General features: G+C 49.3%; 4 protein-coding genes across 4 annotated transcripts; 2 read left to right on the plus strand and 2 right to left on the minus strand.

The window, feature by feature from the left end:
- Positions 1 to 553: 553 nt before the first annotated feature.
- Positions 554 to 3,550, minus strand: ROP17 (rhoptry protein ROP17). The gene has a single exon (XM_002365031.1). It carries the CDS (start codon positions 3,060 to 3,062, stop codon positions 1,236 to 1,238), a length of 1,827 nt encoding a protein of 608 aa, XP_002365072.1. The 5' UTR covers positions 3,063 to 3,550; the 3' UTR covers positions 554 to 1,235.
- A 2,978-nt stretch (positions 3,551 to 6,528) lies between these two features.
- On the plus strand, positions 6,529 to 7,679 carry TGME49_258575 (Dpy-30 motif protein; the record flags this gene model as incomplete). Its single annotated transcript, XM_018781184.1, has 2 exons — positions 6,529 to 6,742; positions 7,576 to 7,679. 2 exons carry the CDS (start codon positions 6,529 to 6,531, stop codon positions 7,677 to 7,679), a joined length of 318 nt encoding a protein of 105 aa, XP_018637019.1.
- Positions 7,680 to 8,956: 1,277 nt separating this feature from the next.
- On the plus strand, positions 8,957 to 11,530 carry TGME49_258570 (hypothetical protein; the record flags this gene model as incomplete). The annotated part of the gene is made up of 5 exons (XM_002365030.1): positions 8,957 to 9,149; positions 9,396 to 9,703; positions 9,947 to 10,649; positions 11,169 to 11,357; positions 11,418 to 11,530. 5 exons carry the CDS (start codon positions 8,957 to 8,959, stop codon positions 11,528 to 11,530), a joined length of 1,506 nt encoding a protein of 501 aa, XP_002365071.1.
- Positions 11,531 to 13,743: 2,213 nt separating this feature from the next.
- On the minus strand, positions 13,744 to 17,838 carry TGME49_258560 (hypothetical protein; the record flags this gene model as incomplete). The annotated part of the gene is made up of 6 exons (XM_018781183.1): positions 13,744 to 13,981; positions 14,434 to 14,514; positions 14,678 to 14,826; positions 15,230 to 15,400; positions 15,635 to 15,805; positions 16,096 to 17,838. The coding sequence occupies 6 exons, from the start codon at positions 17,836 to 17,838 to the stop codon at positions 13,744 to 13,746; spliced, it is 2,553 nt and encodes an 850-aa protein (XP_018637018.1).
- Between the last annotated feature and the right edge of the window lie 1,316 nt (positions 17,839 to 19,154).

Below are 19,154 nucleotides of genomic sequence, written 5' to 3' on the forward strand. Positions count from 1 at the left end.
CACACGGTTGATGGGTTGAGCCCGCATGTGACACATCAGGGTTTTTCAACTCTGCCACTGGTGTCTTAGGAATAAGAATCCGAATTTGTTGGAGGCGTGCTAGGGATCACTATCCAACACGGAATTAGTGGTGAAGCCTATCGTACTGCAGTTTCAGTGGATCGACACATTTAGATAAGCCGACGTGGTGATGAGCACAACTTCTCGCGACGATGACTGTTGAGGATGCACCGTCTACTTGATTAACAAAGTTATGATCTTCGGTTTTCAAAAAAAAATCTACAAAATAAAGAAAAAATGGGTCTTTATAGCACGATACCGTGCACGCCGCGATTTAGCTGCCACTTCCTATACCTAGTAGTAACCAATTGGTTCTTCGTTGCCATGAGTTCATATTACCAAGCAGTCAACGACTGGAAACACCCACGCATACTACAGGGCTGCACGACCGTTTGAACCTCAGGTCTCTTCTCATTGCAAATAGAGAACGAATGTGATACGCTGAGGTCTCCGCTTTTGTCTTCGCCACAAATGTACGAAGCCGCCAAAACTGTAAGTCCGCGAAGCTGGTTGCTGGATTGCGATTGTACTTTTAGCAATGCATGAAGGCATTCGCTAGGATAAATGAAAGGACTAGAAGAATGTGTTCATAAGCTCCATAGGATACAAAATGGCAAACCAACAACTTCTGTCGCAGTTTCAATCGCCGTTTCAAGAGCAGAAGCGTGAAATAGTGACAGGGATCGAGTGGTACATGTGGCGTAGTCTACAGGGGCATGTCCACGTGAATGCATGAGCGGATCAGAAATCTGAAGGCGGCCGCTTCCATGATGCCTTGCAACCTTCGCGGTTCTAGGGAGCAGTTTCAAAGCAAAAAAAAAAGATTTGTCTTCGCATGTGACTTTAAACATCCGCAGCATATGGGCACAAGGATCCACGGAAAGAGTTACAATGTTGTCACCTCGAGTGTTCGCTGGAGATCACGGATATATGGAGCATCCGTCCATGGAAGCAATAGAACGAATGGCGACCCCCAATCCAGATGCCTCTTCTTTCTGCGATGCCTGACTTCGCTCTTTTCGCTGTCGGACTTCGCTCTACCGTTTGCGGCAGTTTGTCGTTGATGGACAGGCATTTAGACTGCTTTGGCGAGGGTTCCACTCCTACCACAAGTGACGGCAGTACCTCACTATGTCACACCGACCGTCCTTTCTTGTTGCATTGACCGCATCAGATTACTCCTTCTGTAATAAAGCCGCCTCCTCGGTACTGACTGGTTCACTTTCGGAAGCCGTATCCGATGCCGGGGATGGTCCTTTCCAGTTGAGTAACGAGAACTGCTCCAGCGCCTGTTGTGGAGATAGTCGAACACCAGGTGTTTTGCGTAGAAATCCCACTATCATCTCGCGGAACTGTTCTGGAATGTCGTGGCAACTGGCGAAGTCAAGAGACGACGCAGAAGACCTGATTACAATTCCAGCCACCTGCAGTGCGGTGGCGTCCAGAGTCATTCCGAAGGGGAAGTTACCACACCACAAACGATACAAGGATATTCCTAGCATCCACGAGTCTATCTGAGGCGTGTATGGAATAGCATTCCGCAAGCGAGTGATCATACAGGTCGCTATTTCTGGAGACATGTAAATCACTGTTACCACAGGTGGATAGCGTCTCTCATTCGTACGAAGAATTTGAGTGAAGTCAGAAAGTAGAAGCAATCCCGATTTATCAACAAGAAAATTTTGCAGTTTCACATCGCCATGAACAAGTTCAAACGCGTGGAATCTTGCAAGTAGTTTGACCATTTGAATCGTACAGCTCATACGAATGTTGTAAGCGTTTGTTCTGTCCATGTCTGCAAGTAAAACAACAGCTTCTTCTAAGTCTCCTTGCGCCTTCGGAAATAGGGCGCAAACACTGTATATACGCAAATGGTTCCGCACATCCTGGAATTCGGGCTTTCCTAAAACTCTGAGCTTTAGAAGTGGCACCATAAACCGGAGTTCCGAGTACATGCGCGCAGGCGTCCATTCGGGGGGGAAGTACTTCATGACTCCAAATTCATCCTCGATCAGGTCAGATATTTTATCCCCTACCTCATTGTTCATCACCCGTTGAACAAATATCTTCAGCGCGAATGGTTGCCCTGTGGTGGGATGTTCAACATGGTACACAAGACCAAAGCCGCCACCACCAAGGAAGCCACGTTTTTTTAACAAGATGTATCGGCCACCCGGACTACTGATAAACCACGTATTTTCGGCGGAGTTTATCAGGTATGTCCCGACCGCTTGTTGGGCTTCAGTGGGGTTTTTCTCCGTGAGTGCTTTCTCGCGAAGGCCAGCTTCCATGCGCTCCGCCACCAGTGCGACAGAAGCCTGCCCCGGCTCGTTGCCTATCAAAGGCGGAACTACCGGTGGGAGGCCCTGGTCCCAAAACCGTAGCCTCCGCAGCTGGGGCATCAAGTGCCCAACGAACAAATCCCCGATTTTTCGTCGTACTCGCCTACCCCACCCGCCCACGGCGCCTCTGGCCGATCTCCAGAGTCGTCTCACATTCTGTTTTATTCTTGAGCGCAGTCCGGCCCGTGCCCGTTGTCTATGAAGCTGTGATCTTCTTCTGAAGGTATACTCATCAAAAGCACGCTGATCGAAAAAGGAAACTGGTTCTTCATGATACGAATGAACACTGCGCCCCCTACGTTCCTGAACACCTAAAACGGGTGACAACCTCCCATCACGGTAATAGGGTCTTTCGATCAGAGAATGACTGGCAGGTCTTCGTCGGTTCTCGCTACCTAGTGTTGTCCTGCCGTTCACCAACGTATAGGAATTGTTCCAGGAAGCGTCTCCATGGTCTTCCCAGAAGTCGTCCTCGCGGTCGTTGAAGTTCAACCTTGATATGCGTTTTGTAAGGCGGGTCGCCAGAGGCTGGGCACGTTCCGCCGACGCCACCAACTCTCCAAACACATCATTGCTCGTTGGTGACCGTAAAAGAAGGGCAGAGCTCTCGCGAATGACGCCAGAGATCGTTATTATCACAAAGCACAACACCAACTCCATGGCGAGTCACGGACGAAGCTTCAACTGACAGCGGCGGGCTGTCTTGCGACTAGCTGTCTGCAGGAGCGAAACGACAGCGTATGGCATCTATGCCACTCAGACGTGAAGCCAAAATGTTATTTCAAAACAGTAACAACCGACAGCGACATCATGTAAATATTCGACCGCACAAAAACAAAACTATGTTGTGAACTCCTCCTTCTACCCTGATTTTGACCTCGATCGTTACGCCCAACTTGTACCGGTGAGGAATCTACACGCGCTCTCTTGCCACGAATGGGGCCAGCATCCGGAAGGACACCGATTCTCAGGGGGTCGTTTTAGATGCATGAACACGAACAACAGAACTATCAACATCACCGTCTGGTCACACAAGGTCTGGCTGAAACAATACGCCGAAGTAAACACACAAAATCCCGACAGAATGCATTTGTAGTCCTAGCTCACCACGAACGCAGTGCCGCCGGTTTCAACAGACTGGTGCAGCTGGCCTGGGTGCGTTTGTCATCATCGCTAGAGCAGACATGCATGGACGCCTGTGTTACTCCCCATCCAACAGCGTGGACAGCCCCGTTTGAAACTAGCGTCGGGGTACGGTGTCTACCAGGGCCGCTTGGCGGCCTCTCTAAAGACGCTGTCTTCGTCTGCAGTGTGCCAGCATTTCCTGTTTGTTTGTTGCTGGATTGTTTTTCTAGTTCCACAGTATCCACCAACAGGATCCTTAGTATACGTCGCATTCTCTGTTCGAGTACTGCTTGTAAGAGAGGGTTGCGCGCCTCACCATTGCATGGTAGTGGCAGGGTACACGCTGCTTCAAAAGGACATCAATTTTGGATGTTTTCGTTCTGCTTGAACACGAAGTCGGCTCGTAGGTCAGTCCACAAAACCGGTAACTCGGGTGGTTGATCCTCCTTCGCGTACGGAGCAACCTCGTGCTCCCTCTCGAGGTTTGCATGTGGACACTACCAGCAGTGAGCACACCTACAGTTAGGAGGGGCGTCAGGTAAGACAGCACTACAGCCAACCGGGAATGCCTACACGCGCGACTGAACGGCAGTTGATGTCAACGCGGAAACTAGCCACTTCTCCCAAAATAACCGTGTCACGCCATTCTGAATGAACGTCACTAGTGGCTTCGTTCGGACATAAATCAAAAAACCTTAATTGTCCCATACAAGTTGGGCAAATCAGTTAGGCACTTTTGGGCAGATGGCAGGCCCAGCCATACTAATGAACGGAGGCTCCTCAATACTTCCGCGCTGCAGTCGACGCGTAAAACGGTCAGTGGTGCGTCAGCTATGATTCCAGAAGTAAGGATGTCGCTGTGAGGTGACTTTGCAAGGAATATGGTGGACAGCGGAAGAGGAATCGAAGCAATGTACTGCTTCGGGTTACAGTCCGGCATGAACCCTGCAATACTACTTACGCAAAACAACTCCACTATTCGGCGTAGACAGGGCTGCTGTATATCCTCATCGAGCGATGCGTCAATTCCAGCAATTCTGCTTACGACGTTGTTCCAACCACCCTGTAGCAAATGTTCTTCAACCTCATCAACGGCTTTTCGGGTCACCACAGATAACTCACGTCGATTACAGCCGTGTCAAAAGCGTTTACTTGCTAACCCACAGTTGTTCCACCAGGAACCGTTATTGGTGTAACGGTACTGTATGGGATGGTTTCTGTACATACGAGAATGCGCTGCTCCATTCCTCATTTCGAGCCACAAGAGTTGAGTGCTTTACCGAAGGTGTGCTCCTTTCGGGCGACAAGGCGAGGACTGCTCACTAGATGGGCTCTCGGTTGAACGGCGTATCACATTTGTGTCACCCCAAATGAGAACTCTTGTTCCACCTCCGAGATACGTCAAATTTTTCTGGCTGCAAATGGTGGTTCGTGTACCAATACGGCAGCGCCCGTCCATTTCTGCACGTGCTCGAGGTCAAGAACAGGAAGTGTCGCCAATTTAAAAATTGTCTTTTGAAGGGACAGTCGCGAGTCTCATATGGGAGATATAGCCCCCAGAAGCAACCCAAGGCCGCAGAACGTCTTCGTACGGGGTTTTCTGAGCTGATCAGCTTTAGGTCTCGCGCAGTTCCTTGTGGTGTGGGAGATAGGTTATGTACTCGCCAGTCTGCCGTTCTTGTGCAACCTGCGCGTTGACTTTTCCAGCTCATTTTTTATGTTTCGCAGGTCACATCTGGGTCTGTCAGGAAAAGGAACTGGTAAACTCCATCGGCCATGCTGTTGCTCTATAACCGTCTGTACGGGCTAAATTCCACGACATATGCCTCCAACTTCTGGGAGAATACATAACCGTGTTACCGGCTGTCAGCTCGGCAATGCTGTGCAGGTATTGAATCGGTGCGGATTGACGACGCCTCTGTCTTGGCATGTTCACCTTCGAAACGGAAGAGGAATGAAACATCGTTATGTTGTATCAACAAGCGTTCACAGAGGATCACAAGTGGCACAACTACACGTGAGATGAGGGTGTAACGCCACTTGACTGGTAGTACTACACTCGGTAGCAGACGCCAGAGGGCGACGAGCATAACTACAAAGCCTATATTCTTCGTACCACCCTTCTGGAACGGTAGTTCGCGATTGTGTTCTAGTTAATGCTCTCACGAAATGCAATGCACTCATTTGACTGAAACTGGCTTGACATCTAAACAAACGCTTCCTGAGATTTGACGCCTGAGTAATATCTGGTGACCACATTCCTAGCGCGGTTTGCTTCAGTCCTGTGAATATCACACTTTATCAAGAACGCGTGTGTCTTTTGATTATCCTGACTTCTAACAAATGACTCAACCGCGCAGGTTTATACATTTTTCGTAATGTGGGGCGATGGTTCACGGTGCATGCGCATAATGTATTCATAACATCGTTCTAACAGTCCGATGTTGTAAATATGCTCTGTGTTTCCCTCTTTTGCGAAATGAGCCCAGTTTCACACCTTCTGAACTACGTGTAGACTCTTACGGGCGGTCAGCATGCAATGATTAGGCGCCAGTTGCTTGTGATATGGTCAAACTGGAAATTCCATATAATCGCTGTGCCCTCAAGCAGACAGCTGAGAATTGCAAAAGGAGCATCGCATTTACTTCTGCTTAGATTCACGCGGAATGTATTACGCTTGCAACCGGAAGGTGGTAGTACTAAGTCCTACGCTCTTGGTTGCGCAGCGTGACGACTGTTACCCATCCAGCTGACAAGCACTCGACTGGTTGGATGCAGTGGCATCACCTCTGCTCACACTTGGGACATTTTCCGTCCCTAGTGCCGGCTACGGAAAGCTCCAGGCTGTCAACGGGCCTAGAAGCTCTGGTTGATCTGGGTGTTACTCGTGCATAAACACCATGAAAAGCTGGAGCGCAGGAGCGGTTTCATTTCCTTAAAAGAGCGCGATGTACAGCAAACGTGCTACGGGATCCTATTCATATTAATTTAATAGCACAAGATGGAGGAATCGACGGGGCCTGTAAACGATTGTGACAATGAAGACCAACATGACAGCACCGCGGCGCCCGGAGAGAGACAAGTCGCTCAATCTCTGGATACAATTCTGGAGCAGCATAAGACGATACAGCAAGAAACAAACGCATACCTACAAAATACCGTCGGCCGACCTTTATCTCTTGCCATCGCCTCATTGGTGAAGACACAACCGCTCGGTTAGTGAGTAGTGCTGAAGGTGACAGGTGAATGCACGTTGAGGTTGATTATGACTTCCGTAGTTCACAAATTAGCATTGCTCACTGTGTCATATCACACCACTCCCTTCAGTTTTTCTTTTGATTGGAGCCACTGAGAGAGGATAGAGGGCAGCCGTTGCCACAAGTAGCATACCAGGAAAGATCTCGAGGTATGAAACACCCTTTCGATGTAGCGTTGCCTTTCTCACAAATACATTCCGCTCCACGGTGCATCCGGTGTAGCGCACGGTCAGCTCGCTGATGCAACTTGTGTTACATCGAAGCAACTAAACAGGGTGAGTTTCGGGGCATTTTTTATATGCACCGTATTGGCTGTAGTACTTTTTATTCAGACCCCTATGCGTCTTCTGCGTTTCCTAAATGAGATACGCATTTGAATGTAAATGGAATAATAGGCATGTTACTTGAACTGTATTTGATGTATCCTGAAATTTGAATAAAAACAAGAGGGAGATAAACCACTGAGACCGTTACAAGTAGATGAACTAAAAAGACCTACGACCCCAAGCCACCAACAGTAGGGAAGCACACTGTCTGAAACCGACCCTTGATGCCAAATCCGAATACGAAAACGATCAGATTTATCATTCACTTGCCATCGGCGTGGGACAGAGTCAGAGACTTCCCCAACCAACATGCTGACTGAGAAAATAAACATTTCGTTTTGCCTTCGTGATTTCTCTCCTTTTTACGACCTCTTTTTGCAGGCATGCGCCGGCCTCCACTTGGGCGACGACATGTAAAGTTACTTTGGTGTTCTCTGCGGCTGTGATGTGGTTCTTTCCTGCCAGACGCTATCGGTTATCTCGTTCAGTGGCTCCGGCATTATGTGGCACATGAACAACAAAAGACATTTCAGATCAAAGAGCGAAAGGTACTCTCTCTGAATGGCTGACTAATTGGCAGCAGCCGTGTCAGCATCTCTGCATTTTTGCGGGGTAGTTGCATGACTCTGTTCGCGGCTGTTCTGCTGGTTTGGGTGAGGTCACACAACACAGGACAGGGCGTGAGGTGCCCTTGAGACACGCAATCCTACGGCATTTCTTCGACTTTATCGGACAAGTGAGATGAAACCTTTTTGCGCCCGTGTGTGTCAATTCCAGCTGTTGGCTACGCGCCGCCACAATTTACAGCTTCAGCTGCAAGTTGCGGAAAAAGGGCGTAGTGAAAAGGCAGCAAAAGTCGATTCTCGCGGACTCACTCGCGAAGACGGAGAATTCCTCGAGTCGCTTCAGTTGGTTGATTGGATGGATGAAGAAGTATTTCAGAAGATTCTTGACTACATCGGAAGGGCTCTACCAGTGTGCGCGTGCTACGTCACACGTCTTCATCATGACAAAGACGGGCAGAGTCCAGTTTTGCAATACGTCTACACTGACCAGAACAGCAGATTCTTGCTCGACTGCATGCTTTTGGAGGTGAGCAGTACAAGCTCAGCAACATTTCTTAGCAACGGAGACGCGAAGATGAACCATGAAGCTCAATGCTACAGTCTGTCTCACTTCAGTTTTACAAATTTTCTGCCAATTATTGTCTGAACTTCTTCTCTCTGATCCTTGTGCGAATGGTAGTGAAGGCGTTGCGGTAGAAGCTTACAGACTAACCCGGAAATTTCCGCCTAATCGGATCATGTACGCGGTGGTCGTTTGCTGTAACTCATACATATTGAATATTTCTCCAGGGTTTTCTTTGAAGAGACGAACAAACTCCTGAAGGGGCACCTTTTGCTGCAATAGCATTGCCCAGCAGAATCGTAGTGATTTGGTAATTGAAGGTATCAAGAGGGTATACCTAATTCACTAGATGCATTTCTGTTTGAGGCGGGCCTTTGGTTTCTCTCCCTGAGCCTTTTATGTGCTTTGCACTTGAAAGCCAGGCTCTCTGCAGTTTTGTACCACTTGAAGTCTGAGCTAGCAACGTGGAACGCGACCCGTTGAGGGAAACCCGTTTGTGCAGGACGAAGGCGTCCTTTGGGATGCACTTTCAGAGCCAGCAGAGGAATCCGAAGGAGGTCAAAATGATGAAGAACAATCAGCTGAAAGAGGAGAGGAAGATGACAGTGATGGTGCTGCTGAACCAGAGGCAAGTGCTGTGGAGGGTCGGAATCATACGGAGCTGTCTGAGAATTTCACTAGCCGACGGATAGTGAAAACCCTCTTCGTTCCCGACACAATGGGAGAAGAAAAAATAAGATTTTGGGGAATGACCCGGCCTGGAAGTTTCGCAGCTGTGCCGATAATTTTTGACGATCCTGCATGTAAAGAGAATGTCGACCGGATGAAGGACTACCTACTGGAAGTGAGGGAGCGCGACAAACTCATTAAAGAACACATCGCTGCAAGAGAGCGGGCACGACAAGAGAAAGGTTCGTCGCTTCTATAAAGGGGCCACCTTCCGGCTTTTGCAACACACAACGGCACGATGTTGATTTGAACTTATCCAGGAAACCCGTGGCTTTCAACGGAACGGAGCAGTCTTAACGAGCCACCAACACTGTCAGGGCTCACGAGCACACACTCTTGTGCTGCGGCGACGGTTAAACCTGCCCCTGCTGAGGGTAACATCTCATCAGAAAATTGGAGACGGTTTCCTTGTGCTTCTGGTCCTTCAGAAAAATCTCGGCAAGAAGCATCTTCCGCTGACTCACGTGGACGGAAAGGCTCCACTGCGGCATCGGAGCATGACAACGACCAAGACGAGGACGAGGAAGATGAGAGTGAAGAGGCAGAAGAAGATGAAATTCCTGTTCCAGTGGCTGAGCCAGAGCTTGTTAAAAGGACTGTGAAAATGGTCTTGTGCGTCGATACTCTCGGATTGCAAGATGCTCTATCTCCTGAACAACTGAAACGACTCGCCCAGTTTGCCGCTGTTGTAAAAGAACAATGCATCCGCACGCGAGAGGCTGCCGTCCGTAAACAGGTGAATCTTGAGCAACAGTTCATCATTTTGTTAGAGCATGCAGCAGTCCTTTAACAATGAGCCGTTCGTTATTTGCATCATTTTCCCAAGCGTCGTGTGACCGAAACCAGCCATCTGCCAAAACCGGTTTCATACGTATTCGACTCGATCGCATGAGTGTTTCGTATCGACGATACGTGCCTCCGCACTCATCAGTCTCTTTTTCACTGTATGCGAAATGTTGCTGCTGTCATTTTAATTCAGGCTGAAATTGCTGTAAATGATGGTAAGCTGAAGGAGCGCAGTGCACAGGTTGAAGCGGCCCTAGAAGAAGAAGAAAACGAAGTCGAAGAGGCAGTGGAGACAGAGAGAAAAAGAGTGGCTGAGGAACTTGAAACAAAACTTCGAAGAGAGCACGAAGACAGAGAAGCCCGCAGACAAGCTCGTCTTGACACAGTAGCAGAAGAGAAGAGGCTTCGTCATGAGGCAAGACAGAAACAGAGAGCTGAGCGACAGAGAATTCGACAAGAAAATTCTCTGAGGCACACTGAACGAGAAGAACACCACCCGAGCGTTGCCGACATGGAACGAAGACAGGGAGCAAGCGCTTTTCTTGTAAACAGTGAGACTGGGACAAGTGAAGATGCGAACAAGTGGTATGAGAGAAAACCTAAGAACGGTAATGACTATGAACATGAGAAAAGAGAACACGCAACAGAGGGTGCGCTAGCGACTGCTGGTGACGAGGACGAGGTCGATTTTTATAATGGAGTTGATGAAGACGACGAAGACGAAGACACTGAAACTGACGGCGGAGATGCTGGAGAAAATGCGGGTGCCGAAGAAGAAGAAATACACGAGCCACTCGATGCATCTGTTTTCTTCGAAGAAGCTGAGGCCAAAGTGAAGTTCCAGAAAGCGACTCACACTCTTGTCTCCAAGTTCGGAGACATTCTCCTCGAAATGCGTAAGGACGATACAATGTGGTTCGAAATTCTTGCTTGTCATACTGAGCAATTTCCAGACTGTAGGTTTGCCAGGGAAGTAGCAATGTCGTGTGGACGTGGCTATATCATCTACCCCGGTATCGAACATCGACATGAGATTTTGCGGAATATTCCTTGCCATAGAGCCATGCAACGTTTTTTTTCACGTAGCAACTCGTTCTTTTCAATACCTATGAATCTTCCTACGTTCACTTTGTCGATCAGAGCTATTTTTCGTCGAGTTTTCGCTTTCTTTGGCAGTTGTACGCACCAGACCACACTGAATAGAAAAGGGCAGATTCGGCGTTGGCCACAGATGGTGTAACACATTGAGGATCCCAACTTCCGTCTTTCCAAGGTAGAGCTGATTCATTTCGTGGCTTTTGACGCGGCTCCACAGATTGCATCCCGCGTTACGCTTAACTCCTTGGCGACGGCTCCAGTGAGCGGAGACGATGCTGTCGGTACTCTGTCATTTGCTCGTGACGTGAATGCTGCAGGAGAGATGTTTATTCCAACCGTTCCTTCTATGATTTCAATAACTGCGGCTTGCCTCTTCCTCCTTGGCGAGTCCCCAGCTTCACTGCGCGTAAACTCCAAGGTACCAGATAGCAGCCTGGACTGGCAAAAGATCCGCAGCAAGATTGGACCGTCCCTGCTCCTCCGCATCGGGAATATCGACCCTACAGGTAGAAACAAGCATCACTGACACGTGATTCCGAACATCTTTACAAGTGGTTTCTCTTCAGATCTTTTACGAAGACATCGCCAGCGCGACGTGCCAGTATTTTCAGGAGTGCGAGCGCAATTGCAGATAAAACAACTTAAAGAACAATCTCACCTCCAGCGTATTTCACAGTGATGTTGGATAAATGACGGTCTGAGACACGACACAGCCAATTCAAGCAGTATTTCAAGCTGAAGCGGTGCAAAGACTTCCAGCAGTCCACAATTTCAATTTTTGACGTTTGCCCAGCCGATATGTCACGGAACAGTCAATTGTAGGAGGCAGATCGATCTGCCACTTGGTCTCACTTGATTCTTACAATGCGACAGTTCCATTCGTGTGCCTGCTTGGCATCAGCCGCAAGACACACACCTCCATTCCAGGAGACAGTGACCCGTCAAGATGTCGCACTGCTGCAACATATCGAACGACTGATCGAGGAGTCCAGCGATGGTGAAGAAAGGGCAACAGATCTACCGTCCCCTCTGTTTCTTTTAGAAAGATGGCTGGCAGTAAGCAAAGACACACTTGTCGGAACAGCGTGTACATGACATTTGGCTTTCTGCCACGATGTGCGCTCCCAATGAAACCTACTTCAACAGTAGCTAGCGAACCAGAACGAATTGTGCGACTCAAAGTGATATCTCTGCCAGAACGTGGCGAGATCATCTGTGGTGTGGAAATGGCTAAGGGACGCTGTGCTGGTTCATTTGTCAGTCACGGATCTGGTCAGCTCGAACCGGGGAAGCAGAACGCTGCCACAGCGTACACGGACAGGTATTGCAACGGTCAGTACCAACATGCTCGCAAAGACAATCTGTGTGTTTCTCGGCGCGTCGTTATCATTTAGAAGAGTAGCGGTTTCGTCGGTTTTGCTTGAGTAGACTAACAGTTGCGTGCCACAGACATCATTAACCACGTGTTGATCCCGTCGCCAGCAGTTTGTTGAATATCTCGGCTAATTTGGCGTGCACCTGATCTAGCACTCCTAATCCGTTTTACGGTTTAGGTGGTCAGAGAAGTAAATTTATGTCCGAGCTGTTTTTCTATATTCGCTCGTGATCCCACTGGCATAAGTGCTGCAATGCGCCCTTGAGCGGAGAAAAGAGTTGCCCTGCAGCTGGTATGCGAGGATCTCCCTGTGGCATCGCTTAAGAAACTGTAAGGAGTGCAGTGTCGCGTTCTTACTTTTCTTCCACCCACGCTTTCACAGCTTGCCGTTGACTACCGCCGGAAACATCTCGTTGCAACAGCTATGACTTTGTACCGAGACGCGAAGATGAACAAGAGGACACTGCCAAAGCTGGAGGAGGTCGACCCCGATTTCACTGGCGTTTCCCTAGATCGTGTATTGGCCGTCTGGGAGGAAGGATGAAGTACTGCCTACTCGCAACTGGCAGCACCGGTGGTCGTCTTTGCGTACACTAGGCAAGGCTTCCTGTGCTAAATAGGCGTCGAGCTTCCTATGGTCGTGTGAGTGTTCGGTTCTCATAAAAAAGATTGTTACTTCAGAATAACAAGTATCATGCGCCCATTTTGTGAATACAACAGCGGTTCTTTCTCCGCTGATTACGTCAATTCTTTCAGTCACTACACCATTATGAACGCTGGTGAGCAACTCGCAAAAATATGTGGAAATCCCCAGGCGGCTTGATTACTCCGAACCGTCAGAAAATACCCCCCCAGATACAACTTGCACATCGCTGCTTCTAGCAGCCAACTTATTGGGCAAAACCATCATAGATGACGGACAGGTTATCCTACCGCCTAATCGGCACACGAACTGATGCGCCGTAGCAAGCAAAGGCGCTTCAAGAAAGACACCTTCCACTCGAACATAGCTGGTATCGAACACACTGGCTGCTGTGCGAACAGAGAGCAGGCATGTTACTTTACCGCCTTACACGAGGTCCGGCATACTATGTATTGCGTCTCCGTTTGGGGATCCAGAATTCGTAAAACACTCTACCCAGTAGTCGCTGCAAAGCACATAACGAGGAGCTCCACGGCTGTTTTGTTGTCAGACAAGTGATAAAGTCCTTGAAACTCGTGTCACTATCCGAAGAGTGACTATATGATGAAACACAGTAGGAAAAACCAAAGCGACAAAACGATGACTATGTACCTACAGATCTACCTGACGAATCGCCACAACGGTCCCGTCGTGCTGGTACCTTCTAAGATAGCGCTGCTGTGGGCTTCACAGGCATGTGCTTGGAAAAAAAGAGCGGCAACAAATCAGAATGCCCATTCTCCGGACACGAAACGGCTGACTGCTTCTGTTGCCAGGTGATCAGTGAGCGTCCCAACTGCTGTGAAGTCACAAATGACGCAGCACCAAAACAGATTCAAAAAGTGATTGAACTTGTAATGGGCGACTCAGCCGGTGGCGGCATTGTGAAGTCCTGCAGAATTGTCTCTTCCTTTTCTTGAAGGTCTGTCCACCGCAACCACGACATCATCTTGTAGGCCTCGAGCCATTCAGGAGGACATGTTGTGAAACCGTGAGTCCACTGTCGGGCCGGTATGTCTGCCGGCGTGCCCATCAGCTTCACCAACTGACTACTTTCCTTTAGGTATTTGATTCTGTATACACCACATGAGCACAATATAAAACTGGACACCCTACATCTGCACCTTGCAGTGAATCCATATTGTTCGAGAAAGCATGCCACAATGTAATTGGTTTGCCACGCTTATCACGTTTAGATGGTTGAAGATGGAAGAGGGGAAAGAACATATCGACAAAGGCCATTCATCCATCCGACGCTTTCATCTCCCTATGCAAACGACCACGCGACAACACTGACAATCGGCTGCACCTTTTGCACACACACGTCCCTGTTTACACGTTCGATCGAGTATCTACGGTGGCGATGCCTGCTGTGCAGCGGGATGCGTCACCCGTGAACAAGAGAAGCAACTGTCCGTACTGATAACAGATGCAAACTCTCAATAGCCCATCTTCGTTACGATGGCGATAGGAATCGTGCACGTTCGCGGTTGACGAAAATCCTGCAGCATTGCACCCTATTTACCTGCCGGCTAAAAATGCCTTCACTTTGTCGCCAATCGCTGAAGGTCCCCATTCACAGAAGTACAGGCGCGCTCTAGCAATCCTAAGGGTCCACATAGATGACAGCACAGAACCACCAGCGCAATGGAAAAAGGGGTCTACCTCTTAGAATTCAACGAAGGCAGTGTGCCTTTTGTCTAGCACTGACCAGGACAGAAGCAACATACTGAAAAGAGTCTGTTACCCAGGCAAACACAGCACCATACCCGCTGTCACGAGAGAATGCCAGCAGGCTCCGCACGTCGCCATCAACCATGTGCGCTGGCCGCCAGAAGTTGCTTCTCGGCTTCCACTTGTCCAGGATTGAGTTCACCAGCGCCACTTTCTTCCGAACTGCACTGTCTTTCAGCCCTGCCTGAAAATACACAACAGCAAAGCCATCATACAATACCCGCGCGTTGGCTCAAAACAGATGAAACCCATGACAGCTAATGGTCTGTGCCGTCACTCAAACAGGCAATGAGTAACAGGAGAATCGACAACAACTACGGTAAAAACAGCGGGGCGGCGTCGCAGAATTTGGAGGCAGGAAGATGAACGTCAGAATGCCCCTGGAACTGAACCGTTAAATGACGGAAGCCAGAACGGCAATTACAATGCGCTACCTCGTGTACCCCGGCCCACGCAAAACGATCTGGACAAAACTACGGCCCTCCATCTTCGACGATTTCGTTCAATTCTGTTTTTCGTCGCAGCACTGCTTCATGCGTCGTTTCAGGGCCAATAGTAAAAACCAGATATCACACTTTTCGCCCTACCTGTTCACTGTGTTGACCGGGGGACACACTCTCCATTTTGTCCCGCCCATAAAGAAAAAGAAGCCTCTTCGCGTTGTCATGATCGAAGTTAAGTCCCATCAGCTGTAACATCCGCAGAAGATCATCTGACGTTTCCCACGAAGAGATGACGTGCACTGGGCGGTGCCAGCTCTGCAGTTGCATGAGCAGGAGAAACACAACCTTTGATTTTTACAGATCGAAGGTGTCCTGTTTTTGAGCTACACGATCGGCCACTAATCCGCATGCACATTGTCTGTTGCTCGCACTGCGACTACTAGACATCAGGAGACGCCAATCGAATTGAGAATCACAATGCAGTCCACACGGAAACCTGCCTGCGCATCGGTTCTTGGGAGCTCTTATCTTGCCTTTCGTAACGCCTACATTGATGTGATTGTTGATAAGACAGATTGCTGCTGGGTTGAAACCCTCGTATGCTTCACGTCGTTCTTCGTCGTTTGGGTCCAGATGTCTTGTGTCACTCCGATACTTGACATGCTGCTCCCAGCCCTCCAGGTCGTCTCTTTGCCATTCTCTCCGAGCAGAGTCAAACGCCTACACACAAACAGCAGCACTAATCACGGTATTTATTCGTGTCATCAGTATCGACGGCTACTTGTCCGCTCAGCCAAACATCAACGGCACTCCTATGACTTCATACACAACCGTCCGCCTAAGCAGCTCGAGTTTGGCAGTGCTGTACATGTCTCTGGGAGGCCGATTCCGACTTGGGACTGACTGGTCTCAACTGCGCACGGAATTAGTTCCACTTTTTTATTGCAGTTTCAGTTGTTGAACTGTGAAGAAAGACTAGTGCACTACCATCTACAATGTAGACAGCTTACTTCTTGCAGTTGCTGTGGGGTCACACCATACTGCCGATATAGCTCGGCACGTCGGGCTCCTCCTTGCTTTTCCCAGCCTTGGAGGCTTCTGACAGCCCAAGGAAATCTCCCACCCGCTCGCCTGAAAGCGAAGACATCTCGTACGGCGTTCATGTCGCCTTCGCGAGTCAGCAGCCACACTTTTTCTACGTCGTCCATCGTTCTCCATAGCGCGTCAAAGGCTCGCTGGCGTTCTTCAACAAACTCCTCTACGGTTTTCCTTCGTTTCTTTTCTGTTTCTACGACAACCTCGAGGACACGCCGGATTGCCACCATGAAGTCTGCCACGCCTCGAAGAGCCAGGGAACGGCGTATATCATGGGCACGCTCGCGCAACCAGAAAGGCGTCTCGCCTCCAAAGCGAGGGGACAAAAATAACTGAGGCAAAGAACCAGATGAAGTTGTGGTCGTCGCGTCGCAGATGTTACGATCGGACTGTACTTCATCTTTACTCGTTCTGTACATGCCCTTCGACTCAGTATTCCTTCCGGAGTGTTGTCTGATATCCTGCCGGAGCTGTTCGCTAGCACCCTTCTCTAGTCTGCGCCACGCGCGGATGGCGGTGTGAACGAGCTCTCGCGTGTTCGTATGAATAACGTTATCAAAATCTAGAATATATACGTCTTGAGGCGCTGCCAGATTTATCTCCGGGCCGGGCATTTCACGATCATCACAAAAACTTAATGGACCAGAGAAACGCGCTTCCTTTGCAACACCATTCACGTGTTCAGCAGGTCTACGTTGCCCAGTACCAGGCATCGCAGCAGTTCCCGAAACCTGCTTCTCCGAGTCAACGAGAAGATTTTTGCCAAGGAGGAACCGCTCAGCACTAGTTGGAGGGAAAGGGGCAGCGAGAATAGGACTACTGAACTCAGGATCCGTTGCCGCCTGCGGGTCTCCACTGAAGCCGGTAGGTTCGTCTGGTCCTCCCGCCCTGTGCGACGCTTCTTGATGTTCATGTACGGATATGAATGGAGCTAAAGGACTGCCATTGTAGGGTATGAAGAAGGACGAATGCACTGGAGGGTCATCTGTTTCGGTCACGGGAATCCTGGTCGTTTCAGCGGTGTGACGATGGCGTCTCGAACAGTCCCTCGGAATCTGAAGGATTTGTTCCAGCGGTGTAAACAGAGAGTAGCGCCGGGGAGCCCGCAAGGAGTCACCAACGGCACGCTGCAGAGGCCGTGGGCAGAACGTAGAAGCGCGATTGCACAAGGAGTAAGCCAGCGCACTGCAGAGAGAGAATATGGGACCCACGTACGAAACATCCCGTCTTCGATATGCATACAAATACTTTAAAAGACAAGAATCGACGAATGCCGCCTTCGAACCCTTTTGTTCTTGATAATAGGGTGCCAGGAACAGATATCCCTGATATCTGCCGCCTGTGCTGCATGCTGTCTGGCCTCCATCCTGAAATCTGTCAGCAACTACGATTCCACTTCTTTTCGAATGAGGGGCATAAGGTCCAGCATGATGATGCGAATGATGGAAGAAGAGAGACTTAACGCCACTAGGAATGGCAGGGAATGTATACTTACAGAAAAGGCCAGGCCCTTTCAGAGGCACGGAGTGAAACGCGTCGGTCTTGAGTCGGCTTCGCAGAAGAGATACAAACTCATGCGAGCAGCAAAACACTAGAAGAGGAATCCCAAGAAAGAGGGACAAGTAAGGAAACACCACAAAATTACGAGGAAAAGCCATAGTTGGCTAGCAGTGACCCGTACTGAGGCGCTAAGGCTGGGATCATTATGTAGCATCGTCGAGAACTACTGAGCGACAAAGTAGCTGCAAGCGCAGCAGACTGTTATCCCGAGGTGCACAGATAGTATGATCACAGCTGTCGCCTCCGACAGTGGTTCGGTAAAACAGCTCCCTTCGTGGGATAAGGGGAGCAGATACACAGAGTACGCTCGACGTCACTCTATACTCGACACGCAGCTTTTTCACTTCCCTCCCAAACGTATGCAGTTGTTACTGAAAGGACGAATAAATCACAGCGTTCTCGCACAGACAGTGAAGAAGAGATGTCAGTGAATACGTGGTAACGAGTCTCTGACCTTTTTCGCTCGGGAAGGACCGTGGGTCATCGAGACACGCAACCAGTCGGCGTGTTCATGCCCACAGAAACTGGCCACCACTCTTTGCGAACTGTTGGAATTCTGGAAAACAATGATATGCTTCTAGTTGTGGCTAATACTAAAAGAGCAACAAACTGGATAAAAACAGAAGCACTTTTGACTACCGATGTTAGACAATGCTACAACCCGAAGTCTTATGTCTCGGGCTCCTGCACGTGGCGACTTTGCGAGAAACGCGCAAAAGCAGCTGCTTAAAATTAAACATGTATTAAACCAATTAATACATGTACGAATGGGTAGCAAACACCATTTCTGTCCATTTAAACAACTGGAGAACGGTCCAGTCTCCCCGTCCCAGCTGGCGCCCTTTTCGACAACCAGTGCATGCGAATCATTCGTTTACACAGGTTTCGCTTGGCCATGCCGTTCCAAGTAGCGCCCTCTGTATTTTCCAAAGTCACCATCGACACCGAATCTCTGGCTGGAGTAAAATGATGGTGCGTTTCGGTCAATTAAGACAGCTCTGATTTAAGGTCGATGCGAGCTCCTTCGGAGTGGCTTGGAAACGGACTAACAAGCTAGTGAGAGCTGGTGCAATTGCCGCAGGCGCCATTTTTGTGGTCGCGCTGCCAGATTTCAAAGAACTGCAGATGGAACGCAAGTGCTGGGTGTAACCGCCCACATTGGCTTCACTTGCCCACTTCGAAGTGTTTGTAGGCTATCTGAGTCTATAAACTTACCTTATATGAGTTCAGAATACAATATCGGGCACTGCAGCGTAACACTGTTAGTGTCTGTGATAGAAGTCCGGTGGAGGAATGGAGGGGGGGGGGGGCTGGGCGGAGCGGGGGCGGGGCTGGCAACCCTTCAACAGTACACGACCGCTCTTGCGTTGCGCCGCAGGCGATTTCATGTTCTAATGCTCAAGGAAACGTTAAC

Source organism: Toxoplasma gondii, chromosome VIIb (genome assembly GCF_000006565.2).
Source record: "Toxoplasma gondii ME49 chromosome VIIb, whole genome shotgun sequence".
NCBI classification, from domain to species: Eukaryota; Apicomplexa; class Conoidasida; order Eucoccidiorida; family Sarcocystidae; genus Toxoplasma; species Toxoplasma gondii.

Bases quoted from the DNA above. Each gene is read 5' to 3' on its own strand.
- ROP17 (XM_002365031.1), bottom strand. From the start codon at position 3,062: ATGGAGTTGGTGTTGTGCTTTGTGATAATAACGATCTCTGGCGTCATT.